Source organism: Perca flavescens, chromosome 8 (genome assembly GCF_004354835.1).
Source record: "Perca flavescens isolate YP-PL-M2 chromosome 8, PFLA_1.0, whole genome shotgun sequence".
Classification (NCBI taxonomy): domain Eukaryota; kingdom Metazoa; phylum Chordata; class Actinopteri; order Perciformes; family Percidae; genus Perca; species Perca flavescens.
Window position 1 is genome coordinate 27,309,047 of NC_041338.1, and position 21,906 is coordinate 27,330,952.

General features: G+C 38.7%; 2 protein-coding genes across 2 annotated transcripts; one reads left to right on the plus strand and one right to left on the minus strand.

Moving 5' to 3' along the window:
* The first annotated feature begins 520 nt into the window (after positions 1–520).
* On the plus strand, positions 521–7,484 carry LOC114559565 (kelch domain-containing protein 10). Its single transcript, XM_028584284.1, has 10 exons — positions 521–794; positions 1,622–1,714; positions 2,041–2,262; positions 3,613–3,767; positions 3,911–4,059; positions 4,163–4,247; positions 4,330–4,396; positions 4,489–4,536; positions 4,628–4,767; positions 5,252–7,484. Exons 1-10 carry the CDS (start codon positions 710–712, stop codon positions 5,459–5,461), a joined length of 1,254 nt encoding a protein of 417 aa, XP_028440085.1. The 5' UTR covers positions 521–709; the 3' UTR covers positions 5,462–7,484.
* On the minus strand, positions 7,480–20,749 carry LOC114559563 (low affinity vacuolar monovalent cation/H(+) antiporter). The gene is made up of 20 exons (XM_028584282.1): positions 20,524–20,749; positions 17,003–17,140; positions 16,794–16,900; positions 16,563–16,671; positions 15,829–15,945; positions 15,681–15,742; positions 14,513–14,671; positions 12,548–12,739; positions 12,348–12,447; positions 12,126–12,267; positions 11,772–11,955; positions 11,465–11,564; positions 10,320–10,453; positions 10,185–10,216; positions 9,598–9,710; positions 9,361–9,506; positions 9,182–9,276; positions 9,023–9,101; positions 8,814–8,922; positions 7,480–8,032 (listed from the first exon to the last, which is right to left on the minus strand). Exons 1-20 carry the CDS (start codon positions 20,591–20,593, stop codon positions 7,959–7,961), a joined length of 2,262 nt encoding a protein of 753 aa, XP_028440083.1. The 5' UTR covers positions 20,594–20,749; the 3' UTR covers positions 7,480–7,958.
* Positions 20,750–21,906: the final 1,157 nt, after the last annotated feature.

The following is a 21,906-nucleotide window of genomic DNA, read 5'->3' on the forward strand; positions in this document are numbered from 1 at the left end:
TCCCAGATGTTTACCAATATCAGATCAAGTTACACCCAGTTATCTGACATAAAACAGATATCAAATAAATCACTGATTAATCAATTAATTGATAAGGTTAATTTCATTCATTGGTGTCAGCTTCTCGCTTGTGAGAATTTAATGCTTTTCTTTGTCTTATTAGATTGTAAATAAAATATCTTTGGATTTTAGACTGTTGTTTTGACAAAACAAGCAATTCGAAGGCATCACCTTGGACTTTAGGAAATAGTGATAGGCATTTTCAAAAAAAAAATTATTAAGTCTATTTTACTGAAAAGACTACTTTTAATTCTAGTAGTCTGTTACTTCTGTCCGTTACTGGTGGTACTGCTCTGGGGTAAGTAACGTATTTGTATACCTATTAACCGCATAAAGAATGCAGAGCTTTTTACGTCCTGCTATTTTTTTCTTTAAATACATTGTACATACCACTGCAGTTTTTCAAGATATAAACAACACCATGTGAGTCTTGAACGCGACATCAAGGGTTCCCCCCTCCTCTGATTGGTCGGTTCAGGCCAGCTGGCAGTGACGCCACAGTCAGCAGCAGGTGTGGACGGCAGTGTTATTTCTTTATTTTGGTTTGCTTGCTGCAGCTCGCAGGCTCATGCCACTCCGTGTGGTTAAACTGAAGCGGATTCAGGTCCAGGTCCGGGTGTAAACCCTGTCTGTGTGGTTCACTGTCGAGATGTCGTCGGCCCAACATGACGGAACCTTGAGTCAGCTCAATAAGTTTGAGAAACTGTCGTGGAGGCCCTCCACCCGCGAATCAGGTTTGTACACAAAACCCACTGCCTTGCAAGAACAAGCAGTCTGGTACAGTCAGCAAAGCAAATCGTGAACTAATGGTTAATCTAGGTAACGTTAGTCATTGTTATTTTGTCTTTGTGTACACTACACGCCTGAGCTTTGTCTGTGAGTTGGCGACGAGGTGTATCACCGCTAACGTTACAGCTCACAGGCCAAAGCTAGCTGACGTTGCTACGGAAGACAGTAGAAATTAGTGAGTAAGTGAACCCAGCAGGCATATCATTTGTTATTTTCTTTCGATATCGATTAGGGTATGTGAGACTGATAGAAAGAATGAGAGAGGGGGTGTAATTAAAGCATTAGCTTCATGGAGGGAGGAGACACTGCTGATAACGGACAACCTAACGGTTATAGCGTTAGGTTGCCTCACTGTTGTGAAAGCATCCATTACTTGCATACAATAGTAAGTTATGAAAGGTAAATTATGTATGTTCGGTGGGTCAAACGGCCTTCAACTCCTAAATGTATGCCATGACAGAAATAATGACATTTGGTACAACCATTAACATTAAGCTAAATTAAACTATTAAAATTGGAGATAAACAGTCACTATTAACTCTCAGTCAGTGTGATAAGGTCCACTTTTAATGGTATCTACTAGTTCTGATGATAAACATTTTAACCAGAGTTTTTTTTTTTTTTTTTTTTTTTTTCTTTTTTCAATTAATCCTCAAACTGTAAAATCTTAATGTCCATAGTGTCATTCGTCCAACCTCTGACATAAAGGCTGTAAATTAACTATATTTCTGTCTCCTTGTTATTTTTTAACTTGTCATATGGTGATTGACAGGCTCCAAGAAGCGGGCACGGTGGCTTCAGGCTCGGCGCATCTTCTCCCCTTCCTGCCCCAACCTGCGGATCCCCAACAGGTTTCTGAGAGAAGGTGCTCAAAGAACATGACCTCCCCATCAGACTGTTCCTCCTCAGAGAAGGAGATCTGTGTCAGATAAACCGACTGAGTGGTCCCACTCCCGTTAAATGCATACAGTAACTGTAATGTTATAAAAACCCACTAAGTGCTGTCTCTTTCACGTGCAGTATTTGTAGGTAAAGAAAATAAGCCTACATTTGGTGAGCACAACATGATACACATCGTGTTGTCTTGATATTTATGCTGTAAGATGTGTTCTTTTATGGTTACATCATCTCCATTTCCATCTACATCAGAGCTCTCACATTCTGTCTCTCTTGAACCTGTCCCTCCCACAGGACACTGTGTACCCCCCGCTCGCAGCGGACACCGCTGTGTTGCAGACAGCACCAACCTGTATGTGTTTGGAGGCTACAACCCAGACTTTGAGGAGGCAGGCGGGTCAGAGAATGAAGACTACCCTCTTTTCAGGGAGCTTTGGCGGTTTCATTTTGCCACAACCACCTGGCAGCAGGTCCGCACAGAGGGTTACATGCCCACAGAGCTGGCCTCTATGTCAGGTAAAGATTGATGTGCCGCTCATCATTTCTAATCAGAATTAAACCTTCTGCACATGTCCACCTGATCTCCTTTTTAGAACCACCTACTGGTCTTATTTAAAGGTACACTATGTCATTTATGACCACTAATAGGACTACGGAGCATCACGGTTTATGATGCAATACACATCCCTGCCAGTGGTTTCACACTATTCCACTGATATACAGATGGCAGTAATGCACCAAGGCACACCAAATGTGCCAACGAAGGCAGGGATAAAAAGACTTGACCCTTGTGTTGTCTTTCCGTCACCCATGCAACTTTTTTTTTTTCTGGGTCAAAATTTTAAATTCAAACTCAACATTTTGTTCTTTTTTTGACCCACTCACTTTTCCCAACGTTGTCACTTTTTTCCAAGTTTTTGGTCACTTTTTCTGATGTTTTTGTTGGGGGGTTTTTTCTGCATTTTTGAAGCTTTTTTTCTTTTTTCAACGCTTTTTTTTTTTTTTTTTTTAAATGCTGTAGAATTGAATAAAACAACCAAATTCAATGAAAGTAGTGGGAAGAGTAATAGTTGTATGGAACCATCCACGTTATTTTCTTTGACAATTTGGTTGAAAGAAACTCAAATTTCTGATATAGAAACTTTTTGAAAATGGTTCTAATTTGACCTGAGGACAACAGGAGGGTTAAGACTAAACAATGCTGGGTTCACACTTGTAAAAATGTGCTTTTCAAATGTTTGATGACAAAGCAAATGTATTCAACACTTGTTGTGAGAGCTCAAGGTCCACACAATGAGTTTTGCTGAGTAACACTGATTGTAAACAGAAACTTTGTTGACAAGAAAACTCTGTGCAGCTTTAATGCTTCTATGTAAGCTGTCTGACACACTGCAAACAATCAGTTTGTTTACATGCACCTAAGTAACCAGATTACCTGATTTTGTACACAGACTTAATTTGTTCTGATGAGTGAGACTTAAGTTATCCAAAAAGTAAAAAACACTCCTACGTCATGGAACATTTGCAAAACTTTTTTTTAAATGTTGAATGTTTTGGCTACATAAACTTGCGGTCTTTGTCTCTCCTTTTATTGGCTCATTTATACTATATATATACGACAAAACGAGCACTTTTGTGGACGTAAATTGAAGGTGCGTAATTGCCCCATAACTTACATTGTAGCTTGTTTCACTGCTGCCCACTGCAGCGATCTTGCTCAACACTGGACCAGAAATTGCCACTCTTTAAAACTTCATGGAGTGAAATGGTTCAGTATACAGATTTGAACCAACCTTATTAGGTATTCTGAGCAAGATATCAAACTGTAGTAGTGACTAATTGTGTTTCTCGCTCACTCTCTCACAGCTGTTCTACACGGCAACAACCTGCTTGTATTTGGTGGCACTGGGATTCCCTTTGGTGAAAACAACGGCAATGACGTCCATGTTTGCAATGTACAGTACAAACGATGGAACTTGCTCAACTGCAGAGGGAAGAAACCCAACAAGATCTACGGACAGGTACTTGTTTTTATAGCTGGTTTACATGTGAAGCTGAAGTCCTTAAATGTTGTTCACTGTCATCATTTATTCATAATGCTTTGACTACTAATATGTAGCTGTGTATTCCCCCAACAAAACGTCTATGTATTCTCCATTTCCAGGCGATGGTCATCATAAATGGCTACCTCTATGTGTTTGGCGGGACAACGGGCTACCTTTACAGCACCGACCTGCACCGGCTGGACCTGACCACCAGAGAGTGGACCCACCTCAAACCCAACAACACACCATCAGACCTACCTGAGGAGAGGTCAGACAGCAGATGTAGTTTTAACAACTACAGTATGTATGATTGATAGCGAATCCCCATAATATTCATTAAAATAGACTGAAAATGAATGCATGATTTACAGGTACAGACACGAACTAGCTCATGATGGACAGAGAATATACATTTTAGGAGGTGGGACGTCCTGGACCTCATATACCCTGGAAAAGGTGAGAGGAACAAGCACATAAAATCTGACAGAAAAACAGTGTTTTAGTCCTTAATTTAATTTAACAATATTTGTTTCATCAGATTCACGCATATAACTTGGAGACAAATTACTGGGAGGAAATGGTCACCAAACCCCATGAAAAAATAGGTTTGTGATCCATGTTTAGCTTTTTTGTTTTGTTGAATAAAGTATTTCAAGACGGCACATTGAATTTACATTAGATGTCCTTATCATCACAGGATATCCTGCTGCCCGCCGTTGTCACAGCTGTGTGCAGGTCAAAGATGGTAAGGAGTATTTCCCTCCGGCATTATTTGGACACGCCTGTCTAAAATGTTTTGTTTATTTAACCATGTCACACTCTGTTCCTAACTCCAGAGGTGTTTATATGTGGGGGTTATAATGGAGAGCTGATCCTATCCGACCTGTGGAAGATCAACCTGCAGACTTTTCAGTGGACCAAGCTGCCTGCCGCCATGCCAGAACCAGCATACTTTCACTCTGCTGCCGTCACTCCAGTGAGTACATTATCCTTCACACGTGTCTACAGCTATCTTGGTCAACAGATTTCTCTTCTGCACTGAGAAAAGAAATCAACACTGAGATAGAAAACAGTTTTATGTGTAGTAGGGCTGCAACTAATCATAATTTTTCCTTATCAGTTAATCTGCAGGTGTTTTGGTTTCTATTAACTTCTCGATTGTTTAGTCTATAAAATGGACAGAAAATAGTGACAAATCAATTTTCCAGAGTCCAGGATGACCTCTTCAAATGTCTTATTATTTGACCAACAACCCAAAAACCAAGATATTCAATTTACAATTATATAGAAGCAGCAAATCCTCACATTCGGCAAAGCTGAAACTAGAGCATATTGAGGGTTACTGTTTACAAGAATGAATTTAATCGATTGTCAAAATAGTTGCCCATTCGTTTTATGTTGATTGATTAATCAACTAATTGTTGCAGCTCTAATTTCTGCAACTGTTCCTTCTTCTTCAGGCAGGCTGCATGTACGTCCACGGCGGCGTCGTCAACATGTCTGGGAACAAAAGGACTGGCTCTTTGTACAAAGTGTGGTTGGTGGTGCCCAGCCTGCTGGAACTGACCTGGGAGAAACTGCTGAAAACTTTCCCTCACTTAGCCCAGCTGTCCACCCTTCAGCTGCTCAGCATGGGACTGACACACGCACTAATTCAGCGGCTCAAATAGATGGAGCACAGAGACTGAAGGACGCGGTATGTGATGGAACAGCACTGCCTTTAAAATATAACTAATGACTCGGCCAAAAAGTTCTTGAGAAGGACAAAGAAAGTCTGATGTCAGATGATTATTTTAAAAAACTTTGAATGCCTTTTAACGTTAGTTTTATGTAAATGTAGGTGCTTTTTTTTTTTTTTTTTTTTTTTTTGTGTTTCTCTGTATGTGAATGTATCAGATTTGAGTTTGCATGCATCCATCAGAAGCCATGCATCAGCATGGACACCAGAATCACTGTTTCTTGTGCTTTTGCACTCAAAGTTTTGGGTCCACTATGTCATGCATTTCCCAGTTGTTTTTTTCACACATTACTGTCACAGAAACTTGTAGAGCAGGAATAGTTCAATGTTCCAAAGATCACTTGTTGAAAGGCAAAATGAATGTTGCTTCTGTGAATGTCATTTTAGATTCAATTCAGAGATCAGTTTGTTTCACTGTAGCTGAAATTCTCCGCACACCGTTTGCAATCTTTGCCACATGTTCAGTCCCCACTGTGACATAGGTTAGATCAGAAATGACTGCCCAAACCCATGGTGATATAAACTTAAATGTCCATTTAGTTAGTAAAAAATCAGCCAGATGATCTGAAAAGACACTGCTGATAAATCATGGACATGTGAAACTGGGATACCTAAAATTCTAATTAGGTTAATTATTTAAGGCATCATGTTTTAGCCTCAAGGGCTTTCTGATTGCATGCTGATAATGAGCTTTGATCGTAACTGTACAGTTCAAATTTGAAAATGTTCCCCTCACTGGAACACATTAGGCCTTATGATCAGATGAAAACACAAAAGCCTTTTTAAAACAGCTGTGACATGGCATCACTGTGAATCTTCTAGTGCCTCTTTGGTTATTCTTCCTATTTTCTTTTAGGAAAAATTAAGCTTAATAAGTTAGAAATTATTTTATTAGCAGCTCCACAGTGATTCTCAAGCCTTTCATTTCTACATTCGGTGCCTTCTGAATTTCCAATATGTCCCACACATTGTTTTTACATCTCTGTAGAAGATTTTTATTTGTTTATTACTCTCTGAGCTGTGCACATGCAGCCTTTTTCCCCATTGCTTTACTGGGTGTTCTCCACATGAGCCTTTTGTTGCTAAAATAATCAGGAGATGCCACTTGCAGCTAAAGATTCTTTTTTTTGTGCTGCTGTTTGATTTTATGACAGAACTTTTTTTTTTTTTTTTTTTATTGTAGCAAAATGTGCAGCTACGTGTAATGGTCATTTCAGTTCCCAATGTATGCCTAAACTTCATTTTAACCTTTTATACTGCATAAGGCTAACTGGTATTAACTAGAAACAAGGTATGTAAGGTGTACTCAGGATGTGAAATACTGTGATCAGACTCAGTCTGTAGAGCATCACCATCGCCAAAATGTCAACTGGCTGTCATTTTTGGGACAGAAATATGTACGACAAGATTACTCATGAAAACTAATCTTTCGTGGCTACTGTGGACTGTAACTCTTAAATACTTTAGTAACATTTCAGCTGCTTGTATTAAGTCACACTTTTGCCTCTTTCTTTCAGCTATTTTGTCAGACTCTACCTTAAATATTTTATCTCATGTTCACTTTAATTGTTGTTGCAATACTAAGCTAACTCATCTAAAACATATTGTCTCATAAGTCTCTTTCACATTCAAAACTCCACCTCATTTACTTTTTGTTATGTTTGACATGTTGCAGCGTTATTTATATCCTATTATGAAGCAACAGCTTCACTTTGTGCTTGGTCTTGGTAAATGTACTGCCTTGGTTAAGATTGAGATGTTTATATTTGCATCATTTTTTTTATGTTAATGAAAGTTAAATTATCTATTTTGCATGTCTGTATGGTGTGCATGTCACTTTACATAAATTCTCGGGAGAAAAGGTGAATGTCTCCTCAAAAGCAAATATGGCTGTAATGTACATTATGTTTTGTAATTCCTGTCTGTGCAAACAATAAAAACACAGGCAGACAGTTTTTCAAAATGTATTGACAGTTTCCAAATATAGGGTGCCAGTTTATCTAAAATAATGTCACATATCAATATCTCTATCTGACATGTACAGTACCATTTAACATTTGAGTTAAAAAGTATACGAAACCTATCCAAACTTAAACAAAATAGCATTAGTGCAGATACTCTACATTATATTTATTTGCATTGTAAAAATACTGTTTTCTTTCTTTAGCCAGTCTACAAAGACCATAAGTAGTTATGAGCCTGAGGACACAGAAGTATTTTAGCTTACAAACTTTTACAGTAGTAATGTATTCGAGCAACCAGTACCTACCTGAGATTAAAATGTTCAGTTCTTTCATTAGTATAATTTAGGAAAACAGCATGATAAATGAAATACTTAAACATCTCATGTCAGGATTCACACATGATCACGTAGTCATGACTGTCTGGGGAGTTTTAACTTGCAAGGCTAAAAAGTGTCAGTCCCACAGTCAGCAGCCTGCTGGAGATGGAGCGAAGTAATACATAGCCAGTAGAATGAGGTAGACAACCACCAGAGCTGTACCTAAGGGGGGGGAGGGGGTAGTAACACATCATTGGTTAAACCAGACGTGATCCCTGATGTTCTAAGATTACATTCATCGAACCACCATACTGGGGCACCTTTGGCAGTCTCACTGTGTTATCTGGATATATTTTTCTGAATAAAACCGAGAACACTCAGGATCATTGACTCTAGGGCTCAAGGGCTGCGTTCAAGGACGCTTCAGTTTAAGAGTTGGCCACTGAATAGATACTTTTAAATGCAATAAATAACCACATTCTTATATTCAACATCCTAATGTGCTGTTTATTTGTCTTCTAGGTTTGAATCATGGATTACCATCAGGATTAAAACCTATTTGCGATTAGCATGTGAGTTTAACGCAGCTGACTCTCAAATATCAGCAACCGTTGTGTATAACAATGTTATGTACATAATGTTGACGACAGTGTAAAGTAATACTAAGTAGTACTGCGATTGAGCTTCAGCAAGTTTTCAAAGCATAAAAAGGAAACAATATAAAAATCCTTTTGAGTTAAAAAAAAATGGTCAGCATGCAAAGTATATGCAATCTGTAATTAATGTCAAATATGTGGAACCATATCGATTGATCGCTCTGCATTCCTTCCTGTCCAAATCTTACATATTTCACAAGGGGGCAGCAAAGATTTGTTAACTAATTTTTCTTTTGATGATTCAATAGACAACATAATTTAAAGATGAATTTATTTAAATTCATGTTTCCCAATGAAGGATGTTCTATCTCTGATTACACTTAAAAAATAAAACTTACTAAACTTACCCTGAAAATAGTCAGACTTGCCGTCCATGAAAATGTAGTTGACAAGAATCACACTGAAGATACTGGCCCACAGGTGCATGTCACTGAATAACAGTACAAATCCCACATCCTGTCAAAAATAGATATGATTGATTGATTGCAGAAACTTAACAAACAGCAAACAGTAGGTATGTGTATGAATGAATCAGTGATCCAACTGGGTGTCTTACATAGAAGGCATTAAAGCAGACCAGAATTGGAATTTGTAGCATGCAGACCTGAACAGCAATACAGCTTCCCACCTCCAAGCTGAAAAAAGACAAATCATTTAGATACAAATAGGATAATTAAATTGTTTGAGTACCTTTCTTTAATAAGACAGGATTTACCTAAGACTGATGTTGTTTTGGAGAGCAAACTGTATCCCATTAACAATCTCTGGGATCTCAGGAACCATAGCGAGAACTGTCACCCCAATGAAATACTGGAGAAAGAAAGAAACGTTAGCACAGCTGGAGGAAACCACCCCATAAAAACTGTCTGAGCGCGCTCATGTGCACGTCCTGACCTGAGAGATGTTGGGCTGGTTTAGTATGGGCTGGATGTGCTCGGTGGCAAGATCGGCACAAGCAGACGTGAGCACAGTGGCCATGATGAGGATGACCAGAGACCTCCACCGTGACCAGTGGACCACTGCTCCATGGTGGCCAGTCACTGCACAGATAAACAAAGCATTGCCCTCACTGTTGTACTGTAGTGGAATGTGTTAGCCATTAACTGTGATTCATGGGAGGGAGACTCATACCCTGTCCTTCTCCAACATGGATGTCATAAATGTGGGAGTGCGTCTTCAGCGTGAATATCAGACCAATGATGTAGGCAACTGGCAAGAGGGCAGACACTGTGTACACCAGTGGCCTGGCAACAAGAACACACAATGAGAGGGAAGAAATATAAAGAAGAAACTCAAAAGACCATATGGTGGCTTTGGATTAGGAGGTTTGAGCTTATTTGCCTGTGGTATTTTTATTATACCTTAAATCTGTGTTCAACCACTTTCCACAGCATGGACTTCTTTTAGATTGATTTATCTCCTTCTAGACAGACATTGTTTTGTATTTGTTTCACTAGAATGAAAATCAACTTAAAGAGAAACGTGTTAAAAACTCCTTGTGGGTGCATTCAGCTCCAAAATCAGAGACTTTAGAGTGTGCTGCTGAAAATTATACCAAGAAGACAAATAACAAGCAAACACAGACATCACGGAAACGTTAACTCTTGATACTTGGATGTCAGAGCACCCTAAAATGCACCAACAAGAAGAGTTTAAAAAAAAAAGAGCCTTTATATTACAGTCAGTATACAAATGAAAAAAAAAGAGGAAATTCTTACTCAACATGGTTTCGGAACAATGTACCGTTGTTCTGTTAAGACAAACATAAAATCACATTATACATAATATAGTGTATGTAAGTCATGTATTGTTTGTTATAATGTGCTTGTTAGGATGAGACTATTGATGCTGACCAGATCGTAGTGGCAGTTGTGGCAGACAAACTGCCCGCTGCTGTTGCTCGAGCTGTTTCCTCCAGTGGAGTTGGTGCAGGCGTCACACACCAGATTTCCATAAGCCTTGGAAAAGAGCGTGGGGGCGAACACACCTGCCATTGACAGTTAAAGGGATGAGCCAGTGTATAACATTTTGGTAATGCTTTTACATTGCATTTGATTTTGATTTTGGCAGACAGAAATAGAGTGTAACAAACACTGCCACCATCACCTGAGCATCACCAAGCATTTTTTGATTCATTGAGTCATTTGGAGCCAAATATTTGACTTATGTATGAAGTTGGTCATTGTTGAAATAATCTACACATCTCTTCTTTATTGATGGAATATCGCTGAACACATTCTTTTTTAACTTATTTACTTCTTCAATGATCAAGTGTTAAAAAAGATTCATGCGGTGGCCAGGTTAGCTCAATGGGTAGAGCAGGCGCAGATATATTTAGAGGTTTAGGCCTCAACGCAGAGGTCCAAAAAATTATCTTTAAGAATAAAAAATAAAAAGATTCATGCCAAGCCCAGCATATGGACACAGTATTTAGGAAGGAAAATCCTTATAAAATGAATTTACAAACTCTTTTTGTTTGATAAGTTAATATCCAAGGGATAATTGTGTGACACAATTATGTTAAATCTATAGAATTTATTTCAGCAAACGGTTGTGCAGGTGTTGCATGTAGTCTATGATAAAAAAAACAATGAAAACAGCCGCTTCAAACAAAGAAAACAACTGTAGCTAACATTTGTTGCCTCTAGGTGGAGCAAGTGTCAACGTTTTAGCTGCTACTATGTCCTTTCCTCTTTTGGAAGAAAAACAACACGTTTGCATCTGGAGGCCTAAACTGCTACTGCTGCTAGTTTCCTGCTGGCAATGAAGAAAAAGCTTCTCTTGGTAGAGAAACTGCAGCTAACTACATGTGAACAAATGCGTTTGTGAGTACATTAGGAGTTAGTTTCAAGAGGTGCGCTGCATCTGAAAATGCAGCTAGAAAAGACTAAATTGTTTCTTGTTTCTATTTCATATCTCATTTCATATCATGTCTCTGACACTTCCAAAACTGTAGAACTGGAGGATGGCATACAGTACATATGTATAAACTACTTGCCTCCTACAGAGATGAAAAGCAACGCAGCACTCACTCCTGTAGAGCGACTGTTGAATCTCTGCTCACTGTGTCTCAGCCCTCCGATTATCATGCAGACGCCCTGAGAAAAACACAAAGCAAGGAGCCTCATTCATACTGCACATGCTGTATTAGTGTTGTGTATTTGAAAGTGACTTTTGTCTCTATTGTGATTCACCGATTGCTGAAATGATACAGCATTATAACAGTAGGCTGTGTGATTGTTTTTTTTGTGTGTGGTAAATGTGGTAAAAGCTGTAATATGCGATGTAAATGCAGGTTGACCCACAGGGATGAAGAGGATGCATCCGAGCAGCGTGCCAGTCAGTGCTGCTTTAACAACCTCCTGCAGACACGGGTTGGCGGCCTGGTGACCTCTGAGCAGGGCTGTGATGTAAAAGGTCAACTCTGTGATGGAGCCGAAGGTGGCGTTCACCACCGCACCCACTGCAAAGTTACTCTGGGCTGAGATACTGCAAGTGTCAGAAATGATCGACAATTCACATCAGAAGCTGCTTTGTAAGAACATCTGTAACTCTTTTTCCTTTTTTTGGTACACTAGATGTATAGAGCAACATCACATTCAATGTATTTTATTTCACTCTTTTGAGAGGTGTGTTTTAAAGTGATGACAACAGCTCACCTGGCAATGCCCATACCAATATAATAGGACAGAGGTATGATGGAGCAGATTGCGATGGCGAACTTGACATTAGAGCTGGCGTACTGGTTTTCTCTGTCAATATATCCAATTACCATAGCAACTATTACTAAAGGGAGGAGGTCTGAGATGGGGGTCAAAGTTGATAACAGATCTTCATATGACACACTTACACACCGATTCACACACACCGGTAAAGGATACTGACAGCGAACACATTGATCCCATCAACAGTGTACTTGTAGTAGTACCAGTTTGCAGCATGGTAACAGCACAGCAGTGCTCTGGTCTCATAGACTTGATGCTAAGGGTAAAAAAACAAGAAGCGAGTGCATTAAACCAACACTGAATAATATCATCAGTTTTATGTGCTGTGGGTGATACATATTAAATATCTTCCTTGCCTTCCTCTGTGAGCAAGTGGAGACAGAGATATCCTCAGGAGCCAAGAGAAGAATGACTCCCAGTGTCCGTGCGTTCATCTTGAAAACGGGGATGGTAAAGACCAGGATCCAGGAGAGGAAGCAGGCCAGGGAGTGGATGACCACCAGAGGAGGATATCCCAGCAGCAGCCACACGTAGGTTGAGAAACGATGCTACACAGTAAGGAGAAAACATTTCCTATGATTTCCATGCAGGGGTTGATTCGTGGACTGTATATACAAACCATCTGGATTGCCCCCTGGTGGCTGGCTGCAGTATATGTCATAAATCCCACCCCCTCCATGTAAGCAGATGGTACATGGGCCAAATTAAAAAATCTAAGTACACGTCAAATAGTTCTTTCCCAAAAATAGTTTCTGTCATTTTAGATAGTCTGTGATGTTTGTTCAAGTGTTAATTTTTCAGATGACATGAGTGACAGCTGTGAATGACCGTGATTGGTCAGGCAGTTGTATGGGTGGGACTTTTCTGCGCGGACTCTGGCTCCAAAGTTAAGAGATGGCAGCAACCGTATCCGGAATAATTTGGCTTCACTTTTATACAGTGGGAAGAAGTGGAGATGTACAGGCCAAAAGTTTGGACACACCTTCTCATTCAATGTGTTTCCTTTATTTTCATGACTATTTACATTGTAGATTCTCACTGAAGGCATCAAAACTATGAATGAACACATGGAATTATGTACTTAACAAAAAAGTGTGAAATAACTGAAAACATGTCTTATATTCTAGTTTCCTCAAAGTAGCCACCCTTTGCTCTGATTACTGCTTTGCACATTCTTGGCATTCTCTTGATGAGCTTCAAGAGGTAGTCACCTGAAATGGTTTTCCAACAGTTTTGAAGGGGTTCCCAGAGATGCTTAGCACTTGTTGGCCCTTTTGCCTTCACTCTGCGGTCCAGCTCACCCCAAACCATCTCAATTGGGTTCAGGTCCGGTGACTGATGAGGCCAGGTCATCTGGCACAGCACTCCATCACTCTCCTTCTTGGTCAAATAGCCCTTACACAGCCTGGAGGTGTGTTTGGGGTCATTGTCCTGTTGAAAAATAAATGATGGTCCAACTAAACGCAAACCGGATGGGATGGCATGTCGCTGCAGGATACTGTGGTAGCCATGCTGGTTCAGTATGCCTTCAATTTTGAATAAATCCCCAACAGTGTCACCAGCAAAGCACCCCCACACTATCACACCTCCTCCTCCATGCTTCACGGTGGGAACCAGCCATGTAGAATCCATCCGTTTTCTGCGTCACACAAAGACACGGCGGTTGGAACCAAAGATTTCAAATTTGGACTCATCAGACCAAAGCACAGATTTCCACTGGTCTAATGTCCATTCCTTGTGTTTCTCTGCCCAAACAAATCTCTTCTGCTTGTTGCCTCTCCTTAGCAGTGGTTTCCTAGCAGCTACTTGACCATGAAGGCCTGATTCGCGCGGTCTCCTCTTAACAGTTGTTCTAGAGATGAGTCTGCTGCTAGAACTCTGTGTGGCATTCATCTGGTCTCTAATCTGAGCTGCTTTTAACTTGCGATTTCTGAGGCTGGTGACTTGGATGAACTTATCCTCAGCAGCAGAGGGGACTCTTGGTCTTCCTTTCCTGGGGCGGTCCTCAATGTGAGGACCGTCCTCGTTGTAGCGCTTGATGCTATCAAAAAAGCAATGGGTGGCTACTTTGAGGAATCTAAAATATAAGACATGTTTTCAGTTATTTCACACTTTTTTGTTAAGTACATAATTCCATATGTGTTCATTCATAGTTTTGATGCCTTCAGTGAAAATAAAGGAAACGCATTGAATGAGAAGGTGTGTCCAAACTTTTGGCCTGTATACATATACATACATACATATATATATATATATATATATATATATATATATATAAATATAAAGGTGTTCATGGATTTTCTATGTAAATTTTAAGTTACCCAGTAGGGAGTGTGCAGAGGTCGCCCTGGCAACTCTGGGATTGGCAGTGGCACCTCTGTGGGTGAAGGCAGCAGAACTGGCGAGTTATCTTCCGTCCCCTCTATGTTACACTCACAGTCTGGTGCTTGCTCACAACATCCCCTCAATGTATTTCCAATCTGCAGAAACACAACCAGAGGAAAGTTTTACTTTAGGTTCATTAGAGCACAAACTTTACATTTAATCTAGTTTAATCACAATCACAAGCGCTGCAACTAACAATAACTTATAGTTTTGATTGATCTGTCTGATCAATTAATTCATTGTTTAGTGTATAAAATGTCAGAAAGTAGCTACAATATGAAAACTTGACCATGGCTTTTAGAAATTCTGATGGGAATGTTTTGTGTTCTATCGGATCAATAGATCAAAAATCAAAGATATTACATTTACAGAAAAAAACAGGGATGTTTTTGTTGTTTTTCTGCTTGATAGATAAATAAAATAATGAATCAATAATTAAATTTGTTGTCAAAACTACACAATGGAGTAAAAGTAAATCAAACACAAGTAAACAGTAATAAGTCAACTGACCTATGGCTACACTCAAGGGTGCAGATGTAAAAGAAAAAAGTGAAATGTGGGCTACTCCTGACTGACATTTTTTGTATATCATATCAAAATCAGTTAATTCTGTTGAGGGATAAAACACAATGGAAACCAGAGCACCAAAGCCTGACTCTCAGTCACCCAATGAGGTCTTTCTGTGGAGATTCCTCTGCACCTTGTGAAGTAACAACTGCGTCACTGGCATAAATATCAAACCAACTCAGATGTATGTGTAACTTTATGTGTACCTTATTATTCAAAATCTTTCTCTTCTCTAATGCCTTGCTTAAATTAAAAAGTCAGAAGAGTATTGATGTTAAATTGTGTAAATGTGTTCAAAGTGTCAACTTCAACCTCACCGATGTATGTGCAATAACAAGTTGCAGCAAATGTATTGTGTAGTGTTGCAAACTTGAGGTGTTGCTCAGTAAAAACAAGACCTCTGCTTTCATGACAAGTCTGTGAGAGACTATGAGGAAGCTGCAGGATTTACTGTGCTTCTTCCTCATTTCAGTTAGTAGAAAAGGAAAAGAGACAACAGGAGGAACATCCCAAACATCAACTGAACCCAAACTGTACCTCGTGGATAGATTTGCCGAATGGCCACAGGAAGTACCAGGACAACTTCCAGCAAAGCTTGCCTAAAGAGTGAGAGAAATAATGAATGAGGACAATATCTGATCAGTGAGAAATATTATCATGAATCTCTGTTGACTGGCTCACCTACCATACGGTACACCAGTGATAGTGATGAACATCAGTGGGGTGATCAGGAAATATGCCAGAGAGACCCACCAACCGAAGAGAAGCACATACGCTATGTTTCCGCATGTGATGAGATGACCTGACAACAAGAAGACAGTAAAAAAATCGTTAGTGAAAGGCTGGCAAGTTTCCCAGCAGCCACAGTTTGTCTAGAAGGATAATGCTGGTTTATTACACCTTTGATTTTATTTTTGTAGTTTTGGCAATAATTTCTCTCAGTATTGGGTATTTATAAAGTGCTGAGATCTGGGAACACAGTGACATCTCTAAAAACAAGTCAAACGGTGCAAGAAACACACAGGGTTAAATGATCACAACGGATTTTAAACAATTCACCAGGATGGCCAAACTTATTTGGAAGAGAAAACAAAGGCGCACTGTAAAATAACTACAAAAACATCGATCCCAGTCTACAGACTGACTCCTTGTCTTAACTTAGACTTAACATGTTTGCCTTGGTTGTGTGTGCACACAGTTTTTTTTCTGATCAATAAAGGATTATTTGTGACTTTGTGATTTTGGGTCCGCTCGCTTTCGGTTTCACCTCCAAATAAAGTTGTTAGTCATGTTGCTGCTGAACTGTTGGCTTGTTTACAACCTGTATGATCATCTCATCAATCATTTTCCAAATTGTGATAAACCTGAATTATCCTCCAACACAAACCTTACACATTACTCAAGTACTATAACCTGTACCTGAATATGGTTTAATGACATTCAGTTCAGAGTAGAGCTCTTTCACAACCTCTGACCTGACTTCAAAGGGACGCTCCGTCACATGGCTCTTCCATTTTCTGAAACCAAACTGACACACACACACACACACACACACACACTGAGTTTAAGGGAGAAACAATTTAGCTAGTTGTGCTGCACTCAAACCACTTTCGATCTGTGTAGGGAAACACTTGCTCTTAGACTACTTACCCTGTAGTTGTTGACCAGTTTGTTGGCTTCCACTTCATTCTCCGCTCTGATAGTTCTCTTGCTTTGGATCTCCTCCCAGCTATCATCACAGGCATGATGACTCAGACCTAAATTGACAGGCAACAAGATGACAAATAAATGTTTGAAAACACATCAGCATTGCTGTAAAAAAAAAAAAAAAAAAAAATAAGTCGGTACCCAGTACTTACATGCATGTCCAGGTATGCATTTAGTTGTGCACAGTGCAGGACATATGGAGTGATGTGAAGGAGTGTCTGTTGAATTAGTTTGTGGACCTCCACACAGTCGGTCATGGATCTGTTCATCATTGTGCTCCCATGGAAGATCTGTAACACCAAGCAAGAAATTAATAACACAAATAAAACTAAAAGAGGTTTTATGTATTCACAAAGTTGTCAAAATATTGGTCAACATGATGATAGAATTATTACAGCAAATCCACTCATTAAATGGAAAGTACAAAGACAGTATGCATTGAAACTTTTGTGTACTACTGAAAGTCACTTTGCTATTTGTCTATGCACCGGAGTCACATTTCATTATTTGTGGTCGTGGAAAGAACACTGAATTAGATTCTTTTTAATCGTCAGGCAATTGAAATAACTGTATTTAACTGTAATTTTAATATATTTTATTACATTTTTTTGGTATAGTAGTGTGTATTGACTTTTGGATATCAACAAGACAAGATTGTGCTTATTTGTTCTGGGATATAGGTCAATCCTAAGAAGGATGGTGCTTATCCATCCAGAACAATACAAATTGTTAATCATAAAGAAAAAATTAATAATAAATTTAATTTATATAGCGCATTTCATGAACTCAAAGTCGCTCTAAAAAAAAAGACAAGATTGTGCCTGAACCTGTGACTTTTGAGTGTGTTGCTCAATAATTTTTTTTTTTAAGATTATTTTTTGGGCATTTTCAGGCCTTTATTGACAGGACAGCTGAAGAAATGAAAGGGGAGAGAGAGGGGGGAACAACACGCAGCAAAGGGCCACAGGTCGGAGTCGAACCCGGGCCCGCTGCGCAGAGGGAGCAAACCCTTATACATGGGCGCCCGCTCGACCAACTGAGCTATCAGGACGCCCGTGTTGCTCAATCGTTGCCGACTGTTAATAAAATTAATTATACTACAACAGTAAAGTTTTTATTTAAAGATCTCTTCCAAACATGTTTTAAGATATGCAAAGCTACTCTGCTTTGATTATTAACTTGTGTCTCATATGGCTTTTCCACAGTTACCTTGTCAAAAAGCCTTCAAATTACATAAACTTCTTCTCCCTCATTGAAAAATCCATAATCTATGAAAACCCAAGACTGTTTTCCCCATCATATTTGTGTTAAGTTGCATTTTGGACCACAAGTACTCCTACTCATACATGCACATGTTAAACTAAGGAGAGCCCATTTTAAAGGGAGAAGGACTTAAGACAAGATACAGAAATACAATGAGAGTATACAATGACACTGAACTGTTTGTCGTGGTCATTTGATTAGTTCAAAAGAACATGTTGCTCAGGAATGCGCGTTGACCATAGAAATGGAATGAGTTAGCCCGCTACAACCGTCACAGTTCTTTGCAAAGGCAACGGTACACATAAAAGTGGCCACTGCTCTGACCATCCTGCTACGTTGATTTGATTGGGAACGTACTGTCATTCTGTTGATAGAACTTTATTTATCCCACGGGAAATAGTTGAAAATAACATTTTTGCACTGGAACTGAACCCGGAATCTCTAGCACCCTAAGCGAGAATAATACCTTAGACCAACGAGCCACAATTATAGGAAGATAATAAGACATCTGAGGAAAATAAGATTGCCACACTGCTATAATGACTCAAACTAGTCTTTGTCTTGAGAACATTTACATGCACTGACTTGATGCTTGTCAGTGTCAGTTACACACTATATCTGCACTGCACTTCTTTCTTCAGAAAGTCAGAAAGGTGGAGTCAGATTACTGCCCAGAATCACACCTCCATCAATAGTGAGACAGCTGAATTGGTAAAAAGACAAAAAAGCACATCACACAGTGCTTCCAAAATCATTACCCCCAACCTACTTCAGCAACAGAGCCATCACATGCACAGCACTCACAGTAGCACATGACCCTGGCCATCCACTTTTCACAGTATTTTAATTAAGTTAAACTGAGGCAAAAAAAACATGTTTTGGTATGAGCATTGTTCCCTCTGCCATAGCAGCCATAAATGCATCACCACACAGACTGCATGTAAATTATGTACTGTATGTCCACCCACACACACATGCATGTAAAGAGTCAATGCATTCGGGCCTATGTGTGTTTTTGTGTGGATGTTTATAGGTGTTAATGTCTTGAGTTATGTGCATCACACTGTAAAAACACATCCCCTCAGGGGCAAAAAGCATTTCTATTTATGCATTTTTAAACTGATCACTGTCTCAGACAGCCTGGCAACAGCTGGATTTGTTCTGCAGGGAAACAGGAGGCATGACTGCAAACGCCTTGGGACATTCATTCATCGTTTTGTAAAAGATGCAGCCTTAATGAATAAAAAAAATACTGACAAACCACTGGCATCATGAGAAAAGCGAGCACAATAATTGTGACTTCTCCTTTTAAGCAGCTTAAACACACTTGAGGTATAGTCTTGTTTTGTTTCCTCTTTCTGTTTTTGTATTTGCTTCCTGAAACACTTAAAAATATATTTTTTTAAATACCAGTGTTAGTTATTATGTTATTAATTGTGCACTGTGCACTGACAGACTAGATCGTTTGTAGTCTCAGTTTAACTCACTAATTTTGTCCATCAGTGTAGAAAAGAAAGACCTTAAGGTTCACAATGAGTAAAAAAAAATGTAATAACTGAAAAATGTCTGACAGTAAATCAATTTATCTCAAAGGAAGCTGTGTAGCCTTTTGCCACTGCTTTCATCAGAAGCATTGATCGTGAAAGACAGCCCTTTTGTTCTTTTGTTTATTATTACCTAGAAAGAGGGCACAAATCAAAGTAAATTCTTGAATTCAGGACATAATTCATTAGTACACTTGGTACCTATACTTAAATGTTTATAGACTCTCAGATTTCACTAAAACAATTAAACCAACTAACTATTTTGATAATCAATTCATCATTTACGCCATTTATCAAGCAAACATGTTTTCAAACATTGTTCTATTTTAAAAGTGATATATTGGGTTTTGGACTGTTTGTTGGTCAATTTCTCCTATTGCCTGATATTTTATAATATATATAATAATTATAATATTAATAATTATAATAATAATTCATAAAAAAGAAAAAAGAAAAATCCGATCACAAAAATAATCATTAGTTTCAGCCTCAGTTTAGACAGCTACAGTTTGTCTGTCTCATAGCAGAAAACAAAACATTAATTCCCAATATCCCATTACACATGTCTGTGCACCTTACATTTGGTCACAGTCAGAGAAGGCACTCGCGCGTACGCGCGCACTCGCAGTGGAGAAATACGTCTTAATCAATACGACGTGACTGAACAATATGCAACAGCCCTCTAATGCCGAGCTGGCAGTGCTTACTCTTTTCATCCACATGATGATATCACGGTAAATAACACATACATGGCATTCTGACAAATTAAAAATGGAGAATGTACAGCGCTGTAAATGACACAGTCTGCTTGTTACAAATAAAGTTTTTTTCATTAGCCTACCACAAGCAAAATATGAGCCGCTCACCTTGTGTCTGTTCAGCCGGCCTCCTCCTCCGGCTGCTCGTGTCTGAACTGTGTTTGGCTGACAGAGACATATCTCCACCGGTATAAACAGCTCACCGTTAAGTCTTATAATACTTGGTTCTCATCTCAGTCAACAGACGCTGCTCCTGTTCTACTGCGAAGAGGACGCAACGCAGTGATTCACGGTCGATTAGACCGCTTGGAATTGTGGGAAACGTAGGCCACGATGGTTGAGCTCCTTACAGAGAAAACCAACCATAAACTCGAAGGTAAACCAAAATAATACATCCATGATGTAAACCTACAATGTGCAGTTAAAAAATTAGATTATATAGGCTACAGAGGTGAAGAAAACAGTAGTGTAAAATAACGGAGTAAAGTAGGCTACATTATTTCAAGTAGGCTAGGCTAGTAAGTGCAATTCTGAGGTAAGTAGACTACTTTACTTATGAATTGGCATTTGGTGCTACTACTTCTAATTCATTGCATTTCAGAGAGAAATATAAAACTTTTCATTTTACACTCTACATTTATTTTATAGCTATATAGTTAGTTACTTTTCAAATCAAGCTACAAAAACTAACCAAAGTAGCCTATAAGTAGATAAAATCAGCCTCACTTTGACCAGCAACAACATTAAAGTAGGCTACCACTTACATATTAATACATCAATAATAATGATCCAATAATATAATAGGTACTTATGTGGTACTTAATTTTTTTGATTTTGATTTTGATACTTTTGTACTTCTTTCTAAGATTTTGAATGGAGGTCTTTTACATGTAATAGAGTGCCTATTTTAATACTGTGGTATTGCTACTTTTACTTTATTTTATAAAATACTAAATTAAAGATAAAGGCCTTGTATTCAAAAGTGTTAAGGTAGCAACAAAATATTGTTAAAAGTACTAATTATGCAGAATGTTATTATTGGATTATTTGTGTATGTGTTGATGTGTAAGCAGCTTTTAAATATTGTAGCTGCATGTGGAGATAATACTATTCGCTATTTTAAATATCACTGTAGGCTATATAAGCTGATCAAATGTTTTATATATAAAATTTAAAATCAAAAAAAATAAATCTGCAGCATGTAACTGCTGTAAGTTAGATAATTGCATGAGATAAAAATATTCAAGTAAAGAACAACCTTAAAATTGTACTTAAGTACATGGTACATGTACTTTCTTCACACCTATAGGCTATACTCATTGTTTATAAACAAATAGAGTAATTGTCCCCCAAAATCTGAAAATCAGAGCATCAACACCTAACCTGAAAATGTCCCCAGGTGACAATCTTTGCAACTGGTCTGCTGGTAATGCTACTTCAGGAATTCAATTACATATTTGACGTTATTTTATTGGTAGTCCATCTGTATTC

Excerpts from the sequence above, each read along its gene's own strand:
- LOC114559563 (XM_028584282.1), bottom strand. The coding sequence starts at position 20,593 with ATGTCTCTGTCAGCCAAACACAGTTCAGACACGAGCAGCCGGAGGAGG. Across the intron at positions 12,448-12,547 it reads CCACTTGCTCACAGAGGAAG|CATCAAGTCTATGAGACCAG; the intron begins GCAAGGAAGATA and ends TTTTACCCTTAG. Across the intron at positions 9,102-9,181 it reads CAAAACAACATCAGTCTTAG|CTTGGAGGTGGGAAGCTGTA; the intron begins GTAAATCCTGTC and ends GTCTTTTTTCAG.
- LOC114559565 (XM_028584284.1), top strand. The coding sequence starts at position 710 with ATGTCGTCGGCCCAACATGACGGAACCTTGAGTCAGCTCAATAAGTTT. Across the intron at positions 4,060-4,162 it reads TCAGACCTACCTGAGGAGAG|GTACAGACACGAACTAGCTC; the intron begins GTCAGACAGCAG and ends CATGATTTACAG. Across the intron at positions 4,397-4,488 it reads CAAACCCCATGAAAAAATAG|GATATCCTGCTGCCCGCCGT; the intron begins GTTTGTGATCCA and ends TTATCATCACAG.